The sequence below is a fragment of the Zingiber officinale genome, chromosome 1A (genome assembly GCF_018446385.1).
Source record: "Zingiber officinale cultivar Zhangliang chromosome 1A, Zo_v1.1, whole genome shotgun sequence".
NCBI classification, from domain to species: domain Eukaryota; kingdom Viridiplantae; phylum Streptophyta; class Magnoliopsida; order Zingiberales; family Zingiberaceae; genus Zingiber; species Zingiber officinale.
In genome coordinates, this window is record NC_055987.1 from 18,184,532 (window position 1) to 18,207,346 (window position 22,815).

At 39.1% G+C, this 22,815-nt stretch overlaps 4 protein-coding genes and 1 non-coding gene across 5 annotated transcripts; 4 read left to right on the forward strand and 1 right to left on the reverse strand.

Moving 5' to 3' along the window:
• Positions 1-4,790: 4,790 nt before the first annotated feature.
• LOC122020015 lies at positions 4,791-5,377 on the forward strand. Its single transcript, XM_042577713.1, has one exon. It carries the CDS (start codon positions 4,794-4,796, stop codon positions 5,262-5,264), a length of 471 nt encoding a protein of 156 aa, XP_042433647.1. The 5' UTR covers positions 4,791-4,793; the 3' UTR covers positions 5,265-5,377.
• A 96-nt stretch (positions 5,378-5,473) lies between these two features.
• On the forward strand, positions 5,474-10,627 carry LOC122020009 (ADP-ribosylation factor GTPase-activating protein AGD7-like). Its single transcript, XM_042577701.1, has 3 exons — positions 5,474-6,475; positions 7,384-7,473; positions 9,927-10,627. The coding sequence occupies exons 1-3, from the start codon at positions 5,660-5,662 to the stop codon at positions 10,389-10,391; spliced, it is 1,371 nt and encodes a 456-aa protein (XP_042433635.1). The 5' UTR covers positions 5,474-5,659; the 3' UTR covers positions 10,392-10,627.
• Positions 10,628-11,289: 662 nt separating this feature from the next.
• Positions 11,290-15,436, forward strand: LOC122020021 (heat shock 70 kDa protein 4). The gene is made up of 2 exons (XM_042577722.1): positions 11,290-11,617; positions 13,467-15,436. Exons 1-2 carry the CDS (start codon positions 11,404-11,406, stop codon positions 15,197-15,199), a joined length of 1,947 nt encoding a protein of 648 aa, XP_042433656.1. The 5' UTR covers positions 11,290-11,403; the 3' UTR covers positions 15,200-15,436.
• LOC122039391 lies at positions 12,442-12,526 on the forward strand. Its single transcript, XR_006128219.1, has one exon. It is a non-coding gene; the product is annotated as a small nucleolar RNA U36a (small nucleolar RNA).
• An 885-nt stretch (positions 15,437-16,321) lies between the features above and the next one.
• Positions 16,322-21,027, reverse strand: LOC122020026 (protein spotted leaf 11-like). Its single transcript, XM_042577737.1, has 4 exons — positions 20,559-21,027; positions 18,298-18,414; positions 17,735-18,145; positions 16,322-17,642 (listed from the first exon to the last, which is right to left on the reverse strand). The coding sequence occupies exons 1-4, from the start codon at positions 20,853-20,855 to the stop codon at positions 16,473-16,475; spliced, it is 1,995 nt and encodes a 664-aa protein (XP_042433671.1). The 5' UTR covers positions 20,856-21,027; the 3' UTR covers positions 16,322-16,472.
• Positions 21,028-22,815: the final 1,788 nt, after the last annotated feature.

Sequence of the window (22,815 nt, forward strand, 5' to 3'; positions counted from 1 at the left end):
CCAGCGAGGTGCAGTGGATAAAAGTTTATCCACTACCAACGGCAAAATCTGCCTGATTGAAGGCGCCTTCAGCCCAGCTGAAGGCGCTTTCTACCTGAAGGCTAACCGAAATAGGGCTCACCCGAACTCAATTTTCGGCCTTCTCCTCGAGCAAGCTATTGTTTCGGCTTCTCATCCCTTGAATGTCGCGCATGTCCTTCTCATCCACCTGTGTACTCTTCTGCAGCACCTTGTCCCTCGGATGCACCGAGCCCGTCGGTTCTCTTCCCGTGTCATCTTTCTCACTAGTTGCATCTTCTGCTCGACTTCTTGTGTTCCTAAGCTCCTGTACACTTAGACACAAGGGTTAAAAACTAATAGGACCTAACCTGACTTGATTGATCACATCAAAACTATAACTTCCACCACCTAGCTTCACTCACTAGGACCTGGCTTCACTCACCAAGACTTCCAGGACTTTAACCACCTAGCTTCACTCACTAGGGTCTGACTTCACTCACCAGGACTTCCACTACCTAGCTTCACTCACTAGGGCCTGACTTTACTTACCAGGGCTTCCCCTTACCTAACTTCTAGTTAGGACTAGTCACTCAGTAGACTTTTCACCTGCCTATCCTTCGGTTAGGACTTACCCTTGCTAGTCATCTAGTCCTGACTAGGATTTTCTCTTCCAAATATCAAGTCCTATTTAAATCAACCCTTGGTCAAACTAACCAGACTAAGGTTCATTGTCAAACATTGAAACCCTAGAGGTCAGTTGCATTAACACCAATAACATGGTTGGAATCTCTTCCCTTTCTTGTCTCTTAGAACTTCAAACGTCTCCTTGACAACTATCATATGTCCCAATCTATCTCGAAGAAAGCCTTTATTTTTACTATCCAAAAGGTGATATCCCATAGACTTCCCCCTTCATACTTCGGCGGGGCAATCACACTGGTCATCCTTAGCTTCCTCGACGGTTAGTCTAACAGAGAGCATCCTCGCTCTGATACCACTTATTGGGGATCTTTGGGTCGTCTAGAAGGGGGGTTGAATAAATCTTTACCCCAATTTGGTTGTCTTTCTATAATTCATTAGTTGAGTAGCGGAATAATGAAATCACAAAGCAAGAAGACAAACCTACATGTTCATTTAACGTGTTTAGAGATAAATCTCTTACTCCATGATATATCTGTAAGGTGGGTGATCCCTGTGATCCTTCGGTGAATCAAGCCCCGGCAACTCCAGCAAAACGAACTCCTTCTTGGTGAAGTAAACCTCCCACAACCTTAATTAATACACCGCACACAGATCACTACTCAAGGTAAACTACTAACAAGGGTTTTTCCACCCCTATTTTGTCAACAAAGGTCAACCGCCCCAACCTCCATTATATAGAGCTAGGGGAAATTAGCAAGATGATTTTCCTGTTACCAGTCAACTGGTCCTTGCACCACTAGACTGGTGCTGGCTAACGACACTCGGCATAATTCGTGATCCTATCAATGACTTTTTACCAATCGACTGGTCCTTGTACTAGTCGACTGATGTCTCAGCCGTTGGATATAGAAATATTCTATGCCCTGCCCTAGTTGACTAGTCCAATTGTTAGTCGACTAGTAAAATCCTAAACCTAGAGTTTCCCTTCCTGAATACATTTCTCTTGTACTCGGACCCTCACGACTCACTTGACTCTTCCACGCAGCCTTGACCTCTTGCCTTCAAGTCTCCTTCCTTTGGCTTTCGTCCCTCGGATGCATTCAAGCCCGCAGTTTGTCCCAATGTTATCCTTCGCATATGCCTCGAAGTGTGCTTCCCTTGGCTTATCTTTGTTGTCTTGTTCACGGTCCTTCGGATGCTTCATCTTTCACAAGACCCGAAGCCATCAAGTTAAGTAATATGTGTATCCTGCAAACTTGCATACTTTAAATACACATATCAAATACAAGGAACATCAAAACTTATGGTCACATCGAACCCTCAAAATTTCTTCCAACACTTGTATTATCTCAAGAATCTTATATTAAAAATTTTTCTAGAGTGATTTAGAATGTCAAATTGTAAGCCCATTGATACTCCTGTGGCCAAAGGCGAGAACTTAAGTCATGAGATGTTCCCAAACACTTCTGAAGAAATCCATAAGATGTTTAAAGTGTCATATTTTAGTGCAGTTGGAAGTTTTATGTATGCAATGATGTGTACTTGTCCCGATATTTGTTATGTCGTGGGTCTGGTCAGCAGGTATCAATATAATCTAGGAAGAAGACACTAGAGTGCGGCTAAAAGAATTTTGAAATACCTAAAAGGCACTACAGATTATTTCCTATGTTGTCAAGGAAAGGATCTAATACTAATGGGATACACAGATGCAGACTGGGGTGGTAATTTAGATGAATGTAAATCCATCTTAGGATATGCTTTCTTGTTAAATGGAGGATTCATATCTTAGAGAAACAAGAAACAAACATGTGTGTCTCTATCCATAATGGAAGTAAAATTTGTGGCATGTACTTCTGCAGTGCAAAAAGGTGTTTGGTTGAGAAGATTCCTAAGTTATTTGGGTGTAGTAATCAATATAGTGGGAGCTATAATAGTTTATTGCAATAATTAATCAGCAATTAAATATCATGGAAAAACTAAATATATCGACACGAAGTACAACTTCATAAGAGATATAGTTGAAAAACAGGAGGTGACTTTTACATACATGCCTACACGAATGATTGTGGCTGATCTTCTGACTAAGCAAATCCCAAGAGACATATTTATAAATCATGTTACATCTCTTAGATTGTGTAGGATGTGATTGTAACTAAATACATAAGTATTTAAGACATTGTGCTCATTATTATAATAATATTTTATTAAGCATTATGTGTATACATTTACTTCATGAGTCATTTATTTGCACATTAAAGATATGTCTGACAAGTTGAGATTGATTCTCTCACACGAGCAATCGTCTCTGATGCTAAGAAACATATAGAGATGAGACAATATTAATTTTGTTATAAATAAATTCATATCTATGTTGCCTTAGTAATATGTTACTAAGATGAGATTACTTCATAGTTTTTTTTTATTGTAATTGAAATGGATTTTCTCATAATCTATTAAACTTGCCCAATAGCCATATCAGAGTTTTTTCAATATATGTTGGAGGATAAACGAGGAGAAAACTCAAGTTAAGTGTTGAGATACACTTGAACTAAGATCTGTATGATGTGAATTTTTTTATGACATACGCTTCCAAAAAGGAAGAAACATATCGTAACATGTGTTTCATACCACGTGTGCTGAAGTAACCATTTAGAAATTGAGTTGTTAAGTCCCAACTCATTGTGTGAGATCCATAGGTTGATATGTATACAAACTTAATCTAATACCCTTAAGACTTTCAACTGTTTCTTTTATTTATTCTTAGTGATGTTATTTTAGCATGCTACCAATAGCTATAAATGATTCGACAATACAGTATATGTCTAAGAAAGTAGATATAAATAAATATTGAAAGATTCAAGTGGGGAAGGAAGATTTATTTCGACACTGGTTTTATATTCACAAGCCAACTAATTATGTTTAACTTAGTTGTTAGAACATAATTGTAAATATATAAAAATAGATAAATATTTTGAATCAAGTATGCTCTTATTATTTCTGGAATAAGAGATACATTGATTTGTGTAGTAATATAAATCTAGAGTATAACGAGTAAAATGTTCTCATGATTACTTTGAATTGAGCTGCTACATATCCTTAACAGGTGTATGACTATGAGCTCTTATTTAATATGCTCATTGGTCACACAATCCATTTGCTTGTATAAAATTGGTAATATATGATTATGATGTATCTAGAGATTGAAGAAGTCTCGCCCTCATGTGCGAGTGAGAGATGTAAGAAATGAAATATGACAACATGGGTCGCCCATGATGACTAACCTAAGCCTAACCCAAATCAATCCAAGCATTTGAATTGATTTGGAGGGAATAGTTATTTTTCTCTCCGATAACCTCCCTAAACACTATTTTGACATACAGAGGGATATATAAAAAAACATAGTGAAAGAAAGGGAGAGGATATATATAAAAAATTACAGTGAAAGAAGGGAGAAGTGTGACTTCATTTTTCTCTGTATACCACCAGATCAAGAAAGCATTTGTAAATTGTAATTGTAAAAATTGATTCTATTTCCGTTCGTGATTGCAATCAGACCATTGAGGGAACGCCAGAAGAAAGATTACTAAATTAACAAAAAAAAAAGATCCTAAAATCGAATTGTATTTTATTCTATTCTTCGAGTTCATTATCCGACAGATTTTAAATTGGCCAAATCGTATTTTTCCCTCTGAAAGTCTGAATGAACATAATTATTTTTGAATAGGCATCTACAGTGTCTAGATTCATCATCGTTATAGTTCATTAATTTGACCTTGCTCACTGCACTGCAATATAACCGAAATCATTTTATCGTAAGAAATAATGTGTTATTACGCCCGATGTTCAGTCCGGCCAATGAAGATTAGATTTAGTTTATATAAAAAGTATATATTTTTTCTCAATTCGAAATGCATCTTCCATTCGGTATCATTCATACCTACGGCTGGTTTATTAACTTGAAAGATGGACAAAGAACTATTAGGAAACAAGCTAATGTTGGTATGGAGATTAAATTGCAAATTTGTGTATTAATATATAGTTGGTGAAGTGATTTTTTTTTCCTTTATTAGTGTTTGGTGAAATGTGTCATTAAAAAAATAGTTTTCTAAAAATTTAAATAATAGCGATTGTTCGGATCAACCGAACCGTTAATGCACAAGAGGAGTCGCTGCGAGATTCGACTAAGTCAACTGCTCCTCCATCGCGCCATTACTTGTATGGTTCTCGCACGGCCACCGGTGATTACGTCCGCCATGCCCTTCGCTTTCCTCCTACGCCGGCGGCCGCTTCTCTTCTACGCCGCCACCTGGACAGCCGTCATCTCCGCCACCGTCGCCATGGCCGCCTTCTCGCCTGAGGTTGCCTTCGTGTGGGCCATCTCGCAGGCCTCCTCCTTCGCGCGGCCGTGCGGCGCCGCGTCAGTGCGGCTCCCGATGGATGGCCCGCCAGGGGAGGTGGTGTGCGTGCCTGTCTACCTCTTCGACCGATCAGCCGTCGACGCAGTCATCCCTCCGCTGTTCGCCGTGGCGGTGCTCGCGGCCTCTGTCAGCGTCATGCGCGCCGTTGGGCTGTGGGAGGACGAAGAGGAAGAGGGGGAGGAGGAAGAAGAGACGTTCCGTTGACCGTGACGTGGTCGTTGACCTTTAATATAAGTTGTAGTAGGGCTGTGAACTAATATGGGCCTGGTTAAACTTGTTAAGATTATGGGCGGCCCAACTGCCTTAGTTGTTTTCCTTCTCTGGTTTCCACCTTTTTTGTCGCTTTCCCGAAGCACTAGTTGCACACGACGTTGAAGGCTCAAAAATGACCTAATAAATAATTAACCGCACGCGATAAAATTAAAACAAATTAACTCGCCAAACGGAGAAGGAAAGAACGAGAGGCGAAAGGGGCGCGATTCAAGATGGCATCGACCGCCTCCATTACCATAACTCGATCTGCCATGATACCTCGGCATTTCGCGTTCTAGGATTTCCTTCTCTTCTCTGGATCCCATCGGAATCGTATATTTTGATCGATGGCTGACGCCTCCGCTACCCGCCGCCTGCGCGAGCTCCAGGCGCAGCCGGGGAACAGGACGTGCGTCGACTGCGCCCAGAAGAACCCGCAGTGGGCCTCCGTATCCTACGGCATCTTCATGTGCCTCGAATGCTCCGGGAAGCACCGGGGCCTCGGCGTCCACATTAGCTTCGTCCGATCGGTCACGATGGACGCCTGGTCCGAGGTCCAGCTCAAGAAGATGGAGGCCGGAGGAAATGATCGCCTCAACGCTTTCCTTGGCCAGTACGGCGTCCCCAAAGAGACGGACATCGTCGTCAAGTATAATACGGGGGCCGCCGGCGTGTATCGCGAGCGGATCCAGGCCCTCGCAGATGGCCGATCATGGCGTGATCCGCCCGTCGTCAAGGAAACGCTTGGTTCGGGGGCGAAGAAACCTCCCTTGGCACCAGGCGCTAGCAAAGGTGGCTACTTGATGGGTGACGGCGGTTGGGATAGTTGGGACAGCGAGGAATTGGCATCCTCGTCTGATATCCGGAGGAACCAATCGGTGGGTGATTTTAGGACGGGAAGAGGAGAAGAAAGAGGGGTGCAACCGCCCTCCAGATCCAGGTCAACGGAGAACATCTATTCCAAAGGGCAATTGGAAGCATCCGCCGCCAACAAGGAGGGCTTTTTCTCGAGGAAGATGTCCGAAAATGCTTCTCGTCCTGAGGGAATTCCTCCATCTCAGGGAGGAAAGTATGTTGGTTTTGGTTCAACGCCACCACCTTCTGCTCCGAAGAATAACCCTCCTGGTGATCTTCTCCAGGATACTGTTTCCATTGTTTCTCAGGTGAAGGAAACTTGATCCTGCCATAGATAATTAACTATTCATCATGCTGTTTGTTCTCTTTTATATTTGAATGGACAGTCAAAATAAAATGATTATAGAGTTCCTGAATTCACGTATTTAACTAGAAAAACTTAATATCTGTAAATATGGCATGTCCAGTCGATTACTAGTTTCTGATAGAATTGGGATTCCTTTCCTGTGTACACATTTTACCTGAACTCTTGCTTACTTGGGCATTTTAGGCCCAACGTTGTTGGGATATTATTATCATGGTATCTCATACTTGGTAGCTACTGCCAACCTTAGATTTTGAGTGGCATTGCTTTTGTTAAATGAGATAATCTTTGCCTTTTGGTGGCAAATCGAATTTCAATCTATTTTTTTGGTTCCATAATGGCATATTATCATCATTAAACCTGTAAGGAGCAACTATTTTGAATTGGCATAATGGATCTTATAGTTTTCTTTAGTTGTCCTCTACTCTTTTAACTATATCTACTAGACTTAACTTGCTAAGTGATAACATATCAATAGTATCTATAATAGTAAAGTGAGAATCAACATAGTGAAATGCCAATGGGCAGCAGGATGAATGGTAGGCAATTCTGCATACTCGTTTAGGTAAGAGGTTGGACAATAAGATACTTAAGATCCATGATTGGAGAACTTGTGGATTGTGGTATCAGCAAGAAACAATATGCTGTCCTCGAAAGCAAATTTGTAGCAATTACATACAGCATGTTTATTTCAGCATAAGCCAACAAATGTATGAATGAGTTTTCTGATAAGTAGTTTTTTTTTTCTCTCGAGCTTTTTGGAAATTATGAAACCTATTTCATGATTGGATTTCATCTTTGGCTGTTTGTTATTTAGTATGAAGATATGCCTTATTCTTCTTTATTTAATAGGGTTTTGGTCGACTATCGCTTATAGCTACCTCTGCAGCACAGTCAGCTGCCAATGCAGTACAAACAGGCACGAAGGATCTAGCATCCAAGGTACTCTTCATTTTTTTATGCATGTTCTACTTGCGTAAGCTTTTTCATGCACATTTATGTTTAGCCATTCCCATTGTTTCTATATATAGTATTGGAAACAAGTTGGAACCTTTGACTTTTTTTTTTTTGCTTCAAGCTTGTTTCAATAATCCATGTTATGGGTTAGTACTCAGATCCATTCCTTATGTTGAAGAAAATATTTATTTATACTTGATTTACTTAACGATTTCAAGGTGTAACCTCCTCATCTTAGGTTTCCTTACAAACAGAATATCAACGGGATAAATATTATCATAATTGCCATTGCAGAAAAAAGAGCTAATAATGCATAAATTTGATATCCCATATATATCCTTATAAGCATATAAATTTCTCATAAATGTGATTAGTTTTAACCAATCTCATGTTCATATCACTTTTTCTCTGCTTCTCTATTATCTTTATATTTTATTTCCTATCATTTTCCTTAGTATTCAATTGTCATTCAAAATATTAATAAATATACATGAAAGAATTAACAAATAATATTGATAGCTAATTAAATTCACTTTATATCATATTCAAAGTTAAAAGACAACATTGTGGATTTTTATAATAATTGACTATTCTTAGAGAGAAATTTGTTAATGACACATATACAAAATTTTAAATTTTAGGATGCTATATTTGTAAAATTAAATGGTGGTAAATATATGAAACATAGATTTGCAATCATATGTATGAAAATTTGCCATATCAATCTGGATAAAGTTCAATAACATATACTATTTCTATTTAGTGGCAAGTTAACAAAGAAAGCCACTAAAGTCTAAAAACAACTATTCGGTCCCAACTATTTGGGCTAGCCACATGAATCATACCAGTAAGATTATACTATTAGAATTTCCAATCTATGATTTTATTTGAACAAAATCTTCAGTTACAAATAAGTATAATGTTCATGAATTTTTGGCATATGCCCGTGATGGTTATTAAGATCTAGTTAAAACGTCTTAATTTTACTGTAAGCTTGCAGTTGGCATTAGAAGATCAAGCAACTTTGTTTAATCATTCAATTCGTTGCTTTTGTCTCCTATTACTTTGGTTGCTAAGTCTATTTCAATGTTCATGCATATGTTACAATGATATAGGCCTATTAACAAGAAGAATAAGTGGCAGAACAGAAAGTTCAACAAAGCACTTTTCAAGGAGAATGAGACAGATATAAGATTCACTATTTGTTGTCCCTACCAACCGTGTTTTAAAGGCACTAGGCACAACTAGTTGGTAAGATGTTGTAGGGCCTACTCTAAGATGCAAATCTACTTAGGAGAAATGCACATAATTTTACAATTTGAAATAACTATAACAAAAGTTACACTGATTAACTTTTAAAATCCTATATCAAATATCAAACCATTCTAAAAGAAATTCAGACATAATGTAACAGTACGACAATACTAAGAATTCTATATCAGAAAGTACCCATCAAATTTATTTTTTTAATGATGACCATCTTTTTTTAATATCATAGTTGCACATAAAATATCATGTGATAAAGGGTTTATAGCTTGGTGGATCAATAATGTTTCGATGCTGACTAATGTGCTGATCAAAAGGAAGAGGGAAAAGAAGAGGTGGATGACCAAAAGGATGTAGCTTTCTTTGTGGAAATTCACAATAGGGAGTCTTTTCTTATAGGATTCTAAATATCATGAATGGGGCAAGTGGGAGACCCAGTTTCACATGTAAATGCCCATTTTACTTTTCCTGAAATATTATGCTCCGCAATATGTAAATTTGTGAAAATTCATTGCATTACTTTTTTTTTTAATTCTCTTTTCTTGGAAAGCATGACATAATGTATGCTTTTCTTGCAGTGATGTTTCCTGCTACATTCTAATTATAATCCTAAGATTGTTATTTTTTTTTTAACACTTTATGTCTCTTTAACAAGCTTTCTGAAGGCATTTGTTCAATGTTCACGTAACAAAATGTTGTTAGAAAGTTAAAATCATGTTAAACAATCACAGCAGATGCATAAGAAAACAAATCTGACCTAAAGGTTTACCAAAGTAATGCATTCGCTGTGGACTGCATGTAAATACATGTTTCTAAATTTGTTTTAAGAAATCCTTAATTGCATTAGTCATATTATAAATATATACATATTCCACATCTTGAATTTCTTTAATAGCAATGCATTTTGTACTAGGTTAGTAAAAAAACAGATATTCAGGGACCAAGACAAGCATCCTAGTCTCATCTACATTTGGATCTTTGTTGGATTTTAACCTCAAGGATCTGGAAGCCAAGGCATTGGTGTAGCATGTACCTTATGCTTCTGTATCTTCCTGACTATTTCTTCCCTCTTTGTAGTGTATTATTGTAGACTTCTACTGGAACTCTTTCTTCACTTAATTAATTTGATTAGCATCCCAGTTAAATGCTTCATTTTCACATTCTTAATACAGGTAGTTGAGGGAGGTTACGATCAGAAAGTCAATGTGGTGGCCACAAAAACCACCGAAATAGGGCAGAGGACATGGGGGATAATGAGGGGTGTGATGGCGTTGGCAACACAAAAAGTTGAAGAATACTCTAAAGAAGGGATCAATTGGACGGGGGATGATTGGCCATGGAAGGAGAGAGAGAATGTTGGTAGTAATCAAGAGTCTGGACAGGTTAGCAGGTACCAGAATCCTTCTGAAGATAATGCAAGCAGACGTAACAATTCCACCAGTTCCTGGGATGATTGGGATGACAACGAAAAGAAGGAAGAGCATGGAAAGGAGAAAAAGAGCAACGAAGGCTGGGCTGGCTGGGATGACGACAGAGACGACGATAGCTATGAAAGTTACAATCACAGCTCATCGAATGACACTACAACTCAGGGCACAAAATCTGGTTCTGGATGGTTCGAAGGTGGCTTCCACTGATTCCAGTAGCTTTTCTACACCTTCATTTAGCATCAAAAATGAGTGTTGGGTAATGCAGGTTTGTATTTTTGATTACTTGGGTATATCCCAGTAGTCGCATCCAAGAAGGATCATCTACACCTTTTTTTTCTTCTATATTTTTGCAAGGATAGTAATTCATTGTGTCCACAATTAACGAATTTGTTTTCTGACGCTTATTTTGCACCTTGATTGTTAGTTAATTTGTACTTCATGCACACATTTTGTATGTCTTTGCATCGACAAGGGGAAGAATAACAGATATGTTAATTATTAGCCATGTTCGAAACCAGAACTAGGATATGTTAGTTCGGTCGTTTGCTGATCGAACAAGGGGAAACATTTGCTGGTATCTCATTCATAACTATGATGTGTTCGTTCCTAGGCCGTGCTTCCGGTCATGGCCGAACAATCATGTTCTTGAAATCGGTTCTAACAGTCATACAGGCTTGAACATAATTGCAAAGCTCCACAGTTGCAAAGCTATCAATTTCGAATTCGTTTGCCTTTTGCAAAACAAAAACACTGCTGTTGCATTCTGGAATTTATTTCCTACCAGTTGCAAAGTTACATATTTTATCTGTAAATCAAAGGATAATCCAATTATCTTTACGAGTCTCCGAGTTATTTGCTGGCTTGTTATTTGACTAGGGCAAAAACATAGAGCCGTGTTATGCCACCGCGGAGAGCCCGTGGTGGAAATCGCGTATGAATGCCTTTCTGCGCCGCGCTGCATACCCTCGAGTCTTCCCACCTATAACACCGACAGCAGCTCGCACTCTTCCCGCTTAATGTTAAATAAAATCTCTGCCGTTCATATCGGATCGTGCGGTTTAGACTATTCCAATGGAACATTCTAGAACCTGGAATCGCTATATAAACACTCCCATATTCCGGGTTTCTACACAGCGACTCGCAAACCCTAGCGGCAGAAGTCATTGTTCTATCGCCTCGGAATCTACGTTCTCTCAGCGTCCGTTTGATTTCCAGGGATATGGCTGGAAAGGGTGAAGGGCCGGCTATCGGGATCGATCTCGGTACCACCTATTCGTGCGTGGGTGTGTGGCAGCATGATCGTGTCGAGATCATCGCCAATGACCAGGGTAATCGCACTACCCCATCTTATGTTGCATTTACCGACACCGAGCGCCTCATCGGAGACGCCGCCAAGAACCAGGTCGCCATGAACCCGATCAACACCGTGTTCGGTGAGTCTGAGCTTTAGATCTATTTACACGCTTCTTTATTTGTTATTTGCTTCTGTATACTGCGTTACATTACGAGAATGCACTTTTTAATTACCAGCGCTATCAAAGCTCTATCTTTATGATGTGGATCTGGTTTATTTTGATGTTATATAATCCGGGTTAATATGATCTGATCTCTACGTAGTTGTTATGTTTGTTCGAGATCTATGTAAACTTTGAGACTTTGTCTCTGTTTGGTTGGGACATTTCTATTTTATTATATATATTTTCCAGAAAATGATGTTTAATGAAAATATTTAGTATTTTTTTTTTTTGTTTTGGTATCATTGACCTCTATTCACATCCCCTTACGTCTGCTCGTGCAATTCTCCGCTAGCCAGTGAGGTGCTCTACAACCCTGTTGTGCTGCCTCTCCCTGTCCGATGGAAGCAGGGCCATGATTATTGGGGCCACTAATGCCTTGCGTTTGTATCCAGATCAGTGGTTTGATGGTGGCAAAATCATTTTTTTCTCAATCTTCTCTTTATTTCTCTCATATAACGCCGAGAGTTATGTGCTAGATTGATCCACAGCCTTGAAACAACCATCTAGTTGATGCTAGCATTCTGACGACTGTGGCTGTCGGCTGAAATATTTTCTATTTTCCAACCTCACTTTAAGCTATCTTGCATCTCCTCACCTTTTTTTTAAAAAAATCTTAACCTAAATCATGGATGCGCAGATCTGTCTGGTGAGGTTATCGTTGTTTGTTTTTCTTGGATATTATGCCTTCAAAATTATTGCCATATTTTAATTAATGGAATGAATCTTCTTTGATTTGATTTGGGCGATGATTATAGCTTGCCCGCGCTTCTGATAGTAATCATGAAGCACATGGGAAAAAATGGTTGAATTTCTTAATATGAGCCTGTTGAGTTTTATCAGTTTGCAGTGAAGACTTATTTTACAGTTTTGATTATCTAGTTTTGCTTCAGAGATGATCGATGGAATTATTTAATGTCTTAACATTTATATTTACATATAGTTTACTGTTTTTAGAATTTGTTTCATTGTCTCTGCTAATGGTGTTTTGTCCATCGGATTGACGTATGGATGGCTCCAATTCCCTGCTCTTGCAGGGAGAACCTATTTTGTTTTTCTATGATCAGATGCAATATTTAGACTTTTCTGATGCAAAACTTATCTTTATCCATAAGATTCCAACTTTTTACTATTTTTTGCATATTATTTCAATTGAACAATTGCCAGAAAAAGCAAGTAAAACTCGGCTTTAGTTGGTGGTTTTGTCTCTGTGTGTTCTAACATTTTTTTTGTCTTCGTAACTAAGTCAAAGCATTCGCTATTTCCTTGCTTGCAACCTATCCTCATGTCTAGTATATGAACCAATCATCTGGAACTCATGAATTCACAAAATTAAATATTGTTCTCTCTTTCACTTGGGGATCTGAATCACAGCACTAAATTTGCTTAAGGAAATAAAAGCTTCTGACCTGAAAGTGGTGGTGTCTAGAATTTTTTATTAACGAACATCAATTTGACTTTTTAAGTCCATATACTTGAATGGTGATTTCATTTGAACCTGTAATGTGTTCATACTGGCTTTGTTATGTCGTCCTATGAATTTTTCATTTACTTGCTTACAATTGGTCTAATTCTTTAACACTGTTGTTTAAGCTCTTAATGTGATTTTTACCATGAATATTGTCATATTTTTTATTCTATTTATTATAACTTAGTACTTGGTAAACATGAATCTCTCATTTGTTATTTGATTTTTATAGGCCCTTTTCTCTCCAGTGTTTTTAAATTTATGAACTATTACTGTAATTTAATCTTTATACTCCAACAGATGCCAAGCGCTTAATTGGAAGGCGATTCAGTGATGCTTCAGTTCAAAGCGACATCAAGCATTGGCCTTTTAAGGTTGTTGCTGGTCCAGGTGACAAACCCATGATTGTTGTCAATTACAAGGCGGAGGAAAAGCAGTTTTCAGCTGAAGAGATCTCTTCTATGGTTTTGATCAAGATGAAAGAAATTGCTGAAGCATACCTTGGATCTGTTGTTAAAAATGCTGTTGTCACTGTGCCTGCTTACTTTAATGACTCTCAGCGTCAAGCAACAAAGGATGCTGGTGTCATTTCTGGTCTTAATGTGATGAGGATTATCAATGAGCCCACTGCCGCTGCTATTGCTTATGGCCTCGACAAGAAAGCAAGCAGTGTTGGTGAGAAGAATGTCCTTATCTTTGATCTCGGTGGTGGCACCTTTGATGTTTCTCTATTGACAATTGAAGAGGGTATCTTCGAGGTAAAGGCTACTGCTGGTGACACCCATCTTGGTGGTGAGGATTTTGACAATCGCATGGTGAACCATTTTGTCCAAGAGTTTAAGAGAAAGCACAAAAAGGATATCAGTGGAAACCCGAGGTCGCTGAGGAGGCTGAGAACTGCATGTGAGAGGGCAAAGAGGACACTTTCCTCTACTGCACAAACCACCATTGAGATTGATTCCTTGTACGAGGGCATTGACTTCTACTCTACGATTACTCGAGCCCGGTTTGAGGAGCTTAATATGGATCTCTTTAGGAAGTGCATGGAACCTGTGGAGAAATGTTTGAGAGATGCAAAGATGGACAAGAGCACCATTCATGATGTGGTTCTTGTTGGTGGATCCACCAGAATTCCTAAGGTGCAGCAGTTGTTGCAGGACTTCTTCAACGGGAAAGAGCTGTGCAAGAGTATAAATCCGGATGAGGCAGTTGCTTATGGTGCTGCCGTTCAAGCTGCTATCCTTAGTGGGGAGGGTAATGAAAAGGTTCAGGACCTTCTTCTGTTGGATGTTACTCCTCTTTCCCTGGGTCTAGAGACAGCTGGAGGTGTCATGACTGTCTTAATCCCACGGAACACCACCATTCCTACAAAGAAAGAGCAAGTATTTTCAACCTACTCAGACAATCAACCTGGTGTCTTGATTCAAGTGTACGAGGGTGAGAGGGCCAGGACCAGAGACAACAATCTACTTGGAAAATTTGAGCTGTCAGGAATTCCACCTGCTCCTCGAGGTGTTCCCCAGATCACAGTTTGCTTTGATATTGATGCCAATGGGATTCTGAATGTATCAGCTGAGGACAAAACTACTGGGCAGAAGAACAAAATCACTATCACTAACGACAAGGGTAGGCTCAGCAAGGAGGAGATTGAGAAGATGGTACAGGAAGCGGAGAAGTATAAGTCAGAGGACGAGGAGCACAAGAAAAAGGTGGAGTCCAAGAATGCCCTGGAGAACTATGCCTACAACATGAGAAATACCATCAAGGATGAGAAGATTGCATCTAAGCTGGCTGCTGGGGACAAGAAAAAGATTGAAGATGCGATTGAGCAAGCTATCCAGTGGCTCGAAGGCAACCAACTTGCTGAAGCTGATGAGTTTGATGACAAGATGAAGGAGCTGGAGGGCATTTGCAATCCGATTATTGCAAAGATGTACCAGGGAGACGGTGCCGACATGTCTGGGGGAGTGGATGATGACATACCATCAGCTGGTGCCAGTGGCGCAGGGCCCAAGATTGAGGAGGTTGATTAAGCACCAGTCCACGCACTCTTCAGTCTTTTTCTACTCGATTGTTGCATGTTAGTGTTTGTCTTCCTTATCTAAGTAACTTGTTGCTATTTATGACTATCATGACCTCGATGTAGGTCATGTCCGTTGTTTTCTGAACTATAGTTTTGCGTCTAATTTCCGTCAAGTTAACATGGTAGGAATATTTATTATTTTGATCCATGTTTTATCTAGTAAGTTTTGTTGGTGCAGTTGGGAAAATTGGATTTGTTGACAACCAAATTGGGTTTGGATGAAAGTTAAGCTTGAATTTAGTTTATTATGTAGACGGATTGATTAAAAATGTGGGAACTCATTTTATTAAATAATTATTTTACGTATTTCAAATTTCATGGCTACACACAAATATTATTGTCTTAACGAAATCAAGAGACTTTACAGTAAATTTACTCATTTAATAAATACATTCTACAAGGATTTAACTTGTATTTTTCTAAAGTTAACTATTTTTAAAAGCACATAAAATAACAGTCAGTTGATCCTTAAACAAAGAGCTATTTATTAGTTTTTCGACACTGGGAAACGAACATTGCCAGCTTAATGAATTTTATCAATTATTTTCTTCTATCTAGACTATTTCTAGCACCTGGTTCCGAGGCCTTCCACAGCACTAGGCTATAGGCAGTGTAATTTCTAACAATTGTATTTTTCTGTAGGCTCCTGGAGTTTCTAACATGTTTATCTTTGTGAAAGAAAACTGAAACCATTTGCAGATCACACACGCTGGACTCATTCTTATATCTTGAAAAAAAGTTTAGCAAAATCACAATACTGAACATCAAAAAAACCATAAAAGCAAGCCAAAAGCATTTATATCTTTTTACCTGAATAGGAAAAAAAAAAGATGATTGGTAGAGCGTCTCTTCATTCTCATTTTCCTTGACCAAAACAGCATGATTCAAGCATTTAGCTTCATTGTCGAGAGACTCAAAACAGATGCAACCCTCCATAAAATTTGATGATAACTTGCATCATCACCATGTAACAATGTCACACTTTCCACACTTGTGATTTGCGTTCCTACTATGGCAGTTGCGACACTAATTATCGCACCTGGTTGATCACCCAAGCTCACACAATCACAACTAAATTAACTTTCGCATCTTATTGATCCTCGACACAGAATCCCAACCCAATTAACTTACAACTCTGCCAGGCAGGTGATCTTCCACCGCCAATCTTATAATTAGACTACAACAATCATTTCAACTTGTTGTCAAGCAAAAGAACAAAGTAGCTACGTATCAGTCAAAGTCAAAGCCGATGAAATTGTACCCGTTAAATTGTCTGCCATTTCCTGAATTTGAGCTCGAGACTGAGCCTCAGCCTGACTTTGAGCCTCCTGTTGTTCCAAAAATCTTTTCATGCGCTCAAGCAACTGTGCAGCCTTCCTCTTGCCTCGGTCAGTGCCACTCTCTATCATTTCCTGCAGGGGCACCATCATCCCTTGCTCCTGCAACTCTGTCAAATTTTGTTGCTGTTGCTCCCCATTGCAGAGGTGTACCAAGACAGCTGCTGCATTTTCCTTGTTCCTCGGTGACCCACTTTTTATCACCTTTACTAGCACTGGCAGTGCTTCAGCAGCCGTGATTGCTGCCTTTCCCTCAGGATGGCCTGAAAGGATTGCCATGATAGCAAGTGCTTCATCCATCATAGTTCCTTCTGGATCTGTCAAGAGTGTTATCAGTATTTGAATCGCCCCAGACCGAACTGCCCTTCCCTTGTTACCATGGTAAATGCATAGGTTGAAGAGTGCCGTTGCAGCATCCTTCTTTCCTCTTTGGCTTCCTTCACTTAAAAGCGAAACAAGAGGGGGAATAGCTCCTGAATCACCAATTATCACTTTGTTCCTATCCACCACCGAGAGGCTGAAAAGTGTCGCAGCAGCATTCTCCCGTGCTTCCATGCTGCCCTTCTTGAGAACATGCACTATCCCAGGCACAGCGCCAGAGAAGATTATCTTACTCTTGTTTTCCTCATATATAGAGAGGTTCAGAAGTGCAGTGACAGCATGCTCCTGTGTGCGAGCATCATTTGTACTGAGCAAACTGACAAGAATAGATATAGCACCAGCCTCAGCAATGCAGATCCTGTTATCTGCATTTCTCTTGGCAAGCGAACGAAGTTCGCCAGCAGCTGACCGTTGATCTTCAAGGTTCTGTGAAGATAGCTTTCGAACAAGATCAACAACTTTTGCATGTTCACCTGCAGAACAGACTGATTGAGGTTTTCCAGTTTGCACAGGACGCTTGGGTGGATCCATGCCATTTGTTTCACACCATTGGTCTATGAGGCTGCGAAGGACATAATTTGGGGTTAACGATGTGCTGAATAGTTTTTGTTGTGTCTTTGGACAAGTATCATGTCCCGCTTCCATCCATTTTTCAATGCACCTCCGTTCATAAGTCTGTAAAATAGAAATGAATAAAAATAATTACTGTTATCTTTAAGACCCATAAGATGAATCTCTTAATGAAATCAAAATGGATATTTATTGACCTGTCCAGTTGACACAATAACTGGATCCCCCATTAGCTCCAGGGATATAGGGCAGCGGAAATCATCTGGAATGACAGGAGTATTGCCAACGTTTGTGGCTGTCAGAAAGCCCAGTTCTGGTTCATGTGTTTGTACAAAATCCTTGATCTTTTTTAGCAGCATGGACATCTTTTCAATGACCTCTCCAGGATCTCCACCATCAGAAACCATCTCATGCAAGGTAACAGATTCTTGTTTGAGATCTGCTATAGTGATCAGCTGTAATTTTTCTGTCAATCTCCGTAGAATCACAGGATCCACCTTGGCATCAGTGGTCATATTGTAAACCTTTAACAGATCAGCATAAAGCTCCATATCAATAGTATCAATCCTTTCTTTGGCTCTTTTGAACTGAGAATGCATAAGCTCAACCTGTAGACAATGCTAATTAGTAAGCATCCATCGAGGGGGGAAAAAGAGGCAAAAAGGCACATTTTAGCCTAAGACTAACAGATTTTGTAAGCGCTCTTTGAAGACGACTGACAGTTAAATGCAATCAAAGACTATTGTCTTTGATTGTTCACCTGTTCTTTCACTTCATCAGATATGTCAATCTCATCAAGGGAAATTTCATCCAAAGCTTGTTCCAGTTGAGAAGTAACATCTTGGAATCTTTCCATCATTTGATCTCGCTCTAGAACCTAAAACCAAATATTCATATGTTGATAAATAATAAATCAATGGAAGACAGTAATAAAGAACTCAACATAAGTTGTCCAAACATATGCTAAGCAGAAAGAAGGAATCTCAGATGAGCACTTCAGATAATTAATTTTAGAGGAACCTACCATAACCAAAAGATAGACAACATGAATAAGATAATAGTTTTAAAATAGAAAAAGCATTGCAAAGTCTTTTTTAGAGTAATTTGTTACAGTTATGGGTTTTTTGCTTTAGCCAGTCAACCTCTACTTATGTGCTGATAAGTTATCCATTTAAATAGTTTCCACCTACTCTTCATACAAGCTACTAATAACCTAATGTGCCTGCACACATAGCTGAGGTGGTAAATGGATGGAGGTTTGTCACTTGAGGTCGAGGGGTCGAATCTCGAGGCTGACAGGACATAAATCCCTGCACCTTGTGTAACTCACCCCATATCCACTTGCCTTCTCAATCACTGTGATTTACCTCCTCCTGGGACGGGCTGGCGGGGGCGCGGGGGGCAAGCACTTAGCCTTTATGCCACTTACTAATAACTTAATGAATTATGCAATATTGCTCCTAATTCCTTTTCTATAATTAAATAATGAAACCCACAATTGTTGCAGTGTGATACGTCTATGTTGATAAAGTCCCATAAGCATTTGGGTTCACATGATTAAAAGGCATTTCCTATCCTAGCCATCAGTTTCAGATAATTCTAGAACAGTTCAAAGAAAAGATGAAGAGATTTAGAAAGCATAGGTCAAAGACAAACTATGATGACATATTCCATGGCTAGCTGATAATGAAAAACTAAAGATTTGATCCATTACGCCCATAGGAGTTGACAAAGTATATATGAAAGGTGACAATTAAAACAATCTGCCATGAGTAATAGCACTATGCCATTTGATCCACGTCCTAACTATTAAACAAATATATTCTTCAGTCAACCCTTATCATAGTGAGCTGCAATGACATCCCATAGAAGTTTAATCTTTCAAACATAATTCTATAGGCAAAAGTAAGTACAAAACCAAAATAGGGGTAAATCTCAAAATTGTAAACTTAACAATCTTATTTTGTTTCCTTTTTCTCCCCATTGGAGGGCTGGTAACTATATGTAGGTAGGTTGGTTCATCTTACCCTTCCATCAGTAATAGCAGAAATTGCCTCATGCACAAGGCTGCACTTATATGATTAGTGATTAGTTAAACTCAAATGATTTTGTACTTAAACTAGTGTTAAAGATAAATTGAACTCTAATGTAGTTGACCTGCTTTTATGATGTAATTCCTATCACATATCACCATGATGATTGAACTTGATCGAGATATAAACTTGGAGTGCAACTCTTACAGAGTAAACGAATATATAAAATCAACCACTTGACCAACCCTTGTCTAGTGTTCCTGATGGATTATGATGTGTGTTTGTGCTTTTTTATGTCGCTGAACAGCATCTCAGAGATTTAGAAGTTTCCAAGATTTCAAACTATGATTCTCCGATCAAGATAAAAGAGTCGGGTTGATCTTTTAAAGCTAGCACCACTCATCTATGTTTCGATTATACCATCTCATGTTTTGAGACTAGGGTCAAGCTATGTTGCAGGCTCTAAGCATAAAAGAACCAAATAAAGAAAAATTTAGAGGAATTGCTTTTGCCACTAGCTTGTTCTATCTGTTTGGTTAATTATATCACGAATCTGATATTTTCCTAACAATCTTGACAGAATATGGCAAAGACTGGGACGCAAAACTTGGGATGCACAAATTTCTACATTTGATTTCACACATCAATCAGCAATCACAAAAAACTTATTAGCAATTTCTTGTATTAATAAAACGAAGAATATTAGATACTACTAAAACCGAACGTATCCTAGTTAAAGTGGCCTCATAAAGAAGCAAAAACAAGCTAATGGCCAATGAGACAGCCGATTAAACTACCATGACGGTGGGATACTGAATTAAGAGGAAAATAGAAGTAATAACTATCTGTTTCTAAGAAGTATACAATTTCATCGAAGGAAATTGGAAGAAAGGAGAACACATTTCTGAAGATCAAAAACCACTTTTCTGAAGATCAAAACAGAAGAAATCAAGAGACGAAACAGTTACCGCATGCCTCTTTAACATACCAGAAAGATCTTGCTCCCTTTGCTCCCCAGTAGGAGTAGCTCCTTCGCTAAATCAAGGGCCCGATTAAGCTTTTCCATGGCCACTAGCGTCGATACGGGGATCGGGACCTTGCTTTCCTTGAGCTCCTCAAACATGGGCGCCAGCAGCTTGATCCGCCGCGAGAGATTGAAAAATAGCTTCTTGTAAGAGTTCCTATAGTCAGAGATGGCGGCGATCTCCTCCAACAACGCTACCAGCCTCTCGACCACCGACGAGACTGGCAGCGGCGCAGGGGCTTCGTTTTCTCCCTCCTCCATAGCTCTTCTACGTGGAAAACTCAGCGATTGCCGTCGAATAGCTCACTACTTCCCCAATCGAACTGCGTGAAGCTCGATGAAGCGATCGATCGAATGAATTGCTCCGCGATTAAGACTGGTTCGAAAGAGAAGGCGAAAAGTTGTTCTCTCTTTTGCCCTTTGAAGGCGATAGAGGAAGCGGCAGCAAAAGACGATGAATACTGTCAGCAGTAGCCATCGGTAGACCTTGTCATTATCAAGGTACAATTTCAAATAAAATCATACAATCTTCTATCGTACCGTTCATCACGTCAGTTTAGAGTTTCTATCCGTTGATTAAATTTATAATATACTTTATCGTTTGAAATAAGTGAAGAAAATCCAACAACTAGTTTATTTTGCCAACGCGGCTCCGGCTTGGAGTCGCGGCTTACAGCTGTAGATTAATTATTTATCGAATCTACATTTATTTAATGGGAGCATTCGAACTCATTTAATTTAATTTATCGGCTATCAATATTGGATATTCAGATTTAAAATTCTTAAAAGATATTTATAATAATTTATTAAAATATTATTATATGACCGTTTGTTAAATCGTTTGTTAAAATTCTTAAAATCTCGGCTCGAAGAGGAACCGAAGCCGGCCACTGGCTCGAGGCGGGGCCCTGCCACATGGGTTGCGTATCTTCGGCCGATGCGGGAGGACCCACCAAGCGCTCATCATCACCGTTTGATAGGCGGCCGTCTCCTTAGTTTAATTAATTACGACGGTAATCATTTTTTTTTATTTATCTGATGCAGAGTGGCTATCTGTAGTAACTTTACAAAAGTTAGACGATTCAGATATCGAGAAAGATAAACCACCGAGGAAGGTGGGAGGCAGCCGGCAGCTGGGCCACTCACTAGCTAGGGCCGCAATAATGCTCATAATTTGAAAGAAAAAAAAAAACACAAAGGACACGAGATGATGTACGGACGATGGGTGTGGCAAAAAGCCCTTTCATTTGTAGCTAGCCATCCCATCTTGGACTGATCTGTTCAGCACCGACCACCGTGACACAGACTTGAGCCGAGTGCCTCATTGGATTCCACGGATCGAGCTCTTCACATGTAAGTACAGTTATTAAGATCAAGCCAAATGAAAGCATGGAGGGGGCTGTTGTACTTGTGATCATGTTTTTTCGGAGTCATATGAAAGCATGAATCTTATTTCACTCAAAAAAAAAAAAAAATAAATAAATAACAAAGAAGATCAAGGTCTGTAAAGTAGAAGTAAGAATTGAAAACATTAGTGATATATTAAAAACAAACTAAAAGTTTTATCATCATCTAATCTAAAGAATCTAACTATCATCAATGAAAAAGATAAAATTGAAATCGATATAATAGTTATTGACGGTAATCGGATTTACCTAGTATTGAAGGCTAGCAGGGTAGTATTCCTCATGGCAATAGGGCAATGTTCTTTTTAAGATCAGTCGGACAATGTTCTTCTTAAAGTGAGCATAGCAACGTTCAACAGTACAATATTCTTCTTGAAAATTGACAGGACAATATTATGCAAGGCAATGACTTCCTTAAAGCCATCAGGACAATGTTTTTTATAGGGTCAACATGGTAATATTCCTTAAAATTAACAAAGTAATATTCTTTATAAAACCAACAGGGCAGTATTCCTTAAAGCCAGTAGAGCAATGTTCTTAAAAAGACCAGCATGGCAATGACTTCCTTAAAGCCATCAGGATTGTTGGGAGATTGTTGGTGCAATCGTTCCCCGAATCAAAGTTGACCAGTTTGACTAAACTTGAGTGGAGTCGAGTTTGAGTTTCAATATTTGGACAATATGTTGTAGAAAACATGTTTGGATAATATGTTGTGAGACATATGAGAAAGAAGGTAAGTATGTCATGGATGATCGATATTTGACTGGTAAAATCCTAACTAGGGGTTAAGCAATGGTAAAGTCCTAACTATGGTC

What these genes read in the sequence shown, in the direction of transcription:
- LOC122020009 (XM_042577701.1), top strand. Translation starts at nt 5,660, where the DNA reads ATGGCTGACGCCTCCGCTACCCGCCGCCTGCGCGAGCTCCAGGCGCAG. An exon ending in CTGTTTCCATTGTTTCTCAG is followed by an intron (nt 6,476 to 7,383) that starts GTGAAGGAAACT and finishes TTTATTTAATAG; the next exon opens with GGTTTTGGTCGACTATCGCT. An exon ending in CGAAGGATCTAGCATCCAAG is followed by an intron (nt 7,474 to 9,926) that starts GTACTCTTCATT and finishes TTCTTAATACAG; the next exon opens with GTAGTTGAGGGAGGTTACGA.
- LOC122020021 (XM_042577722.1), top strand. Translation starts at nt 11,404, where the DNA reads ATGGCTGGAAAGGGTGAAGGGCCGGCTATCGGGATCGATCTCGGTACC. An exon ending in CCCGATCAACACCGTGTTCG is followed by an intron (nt 11,618 to 13,466) that starts GTGAGTCTGAGC and finishes ATACTCCAACAG; the next exon opens with ATGCCAAGCGCTTAATTGGA.
- LOC122020026 (XM_042577737.1), bottom strand. Translation starts at nt 20,855, where the DNA reads ATGGAGGAGGGAGAAAACGAAGCCCCTGCGCCGCTGCCAGTCTCGTCG. An exon ending in CTGATGAAGTGAAAGAACAG is followed by an intron (nt 18,146 to 18,297) that starts GTGAACAATCAA and finishes CATTGTCTACAG; the next exon opens with GTTGAGCTTATGCATTCTCA. An exon ending in TTATTGTGTCAACTGGACAG is followed by an intron (nt 17,643 to 17,734) that starts GTCAATAAATAT and finishes TCTATTTTACAG; the next exon opens with ACTTATGAACGGAGGTGCAT.
- LOC122020015 (XM_042577713.1), top strand. Translation starts at nt 4,794, where the DNA reads ATGCACAAGAGGAGTCGCTGCGAGATTCGACTAAGTCAACTGCTCCTC.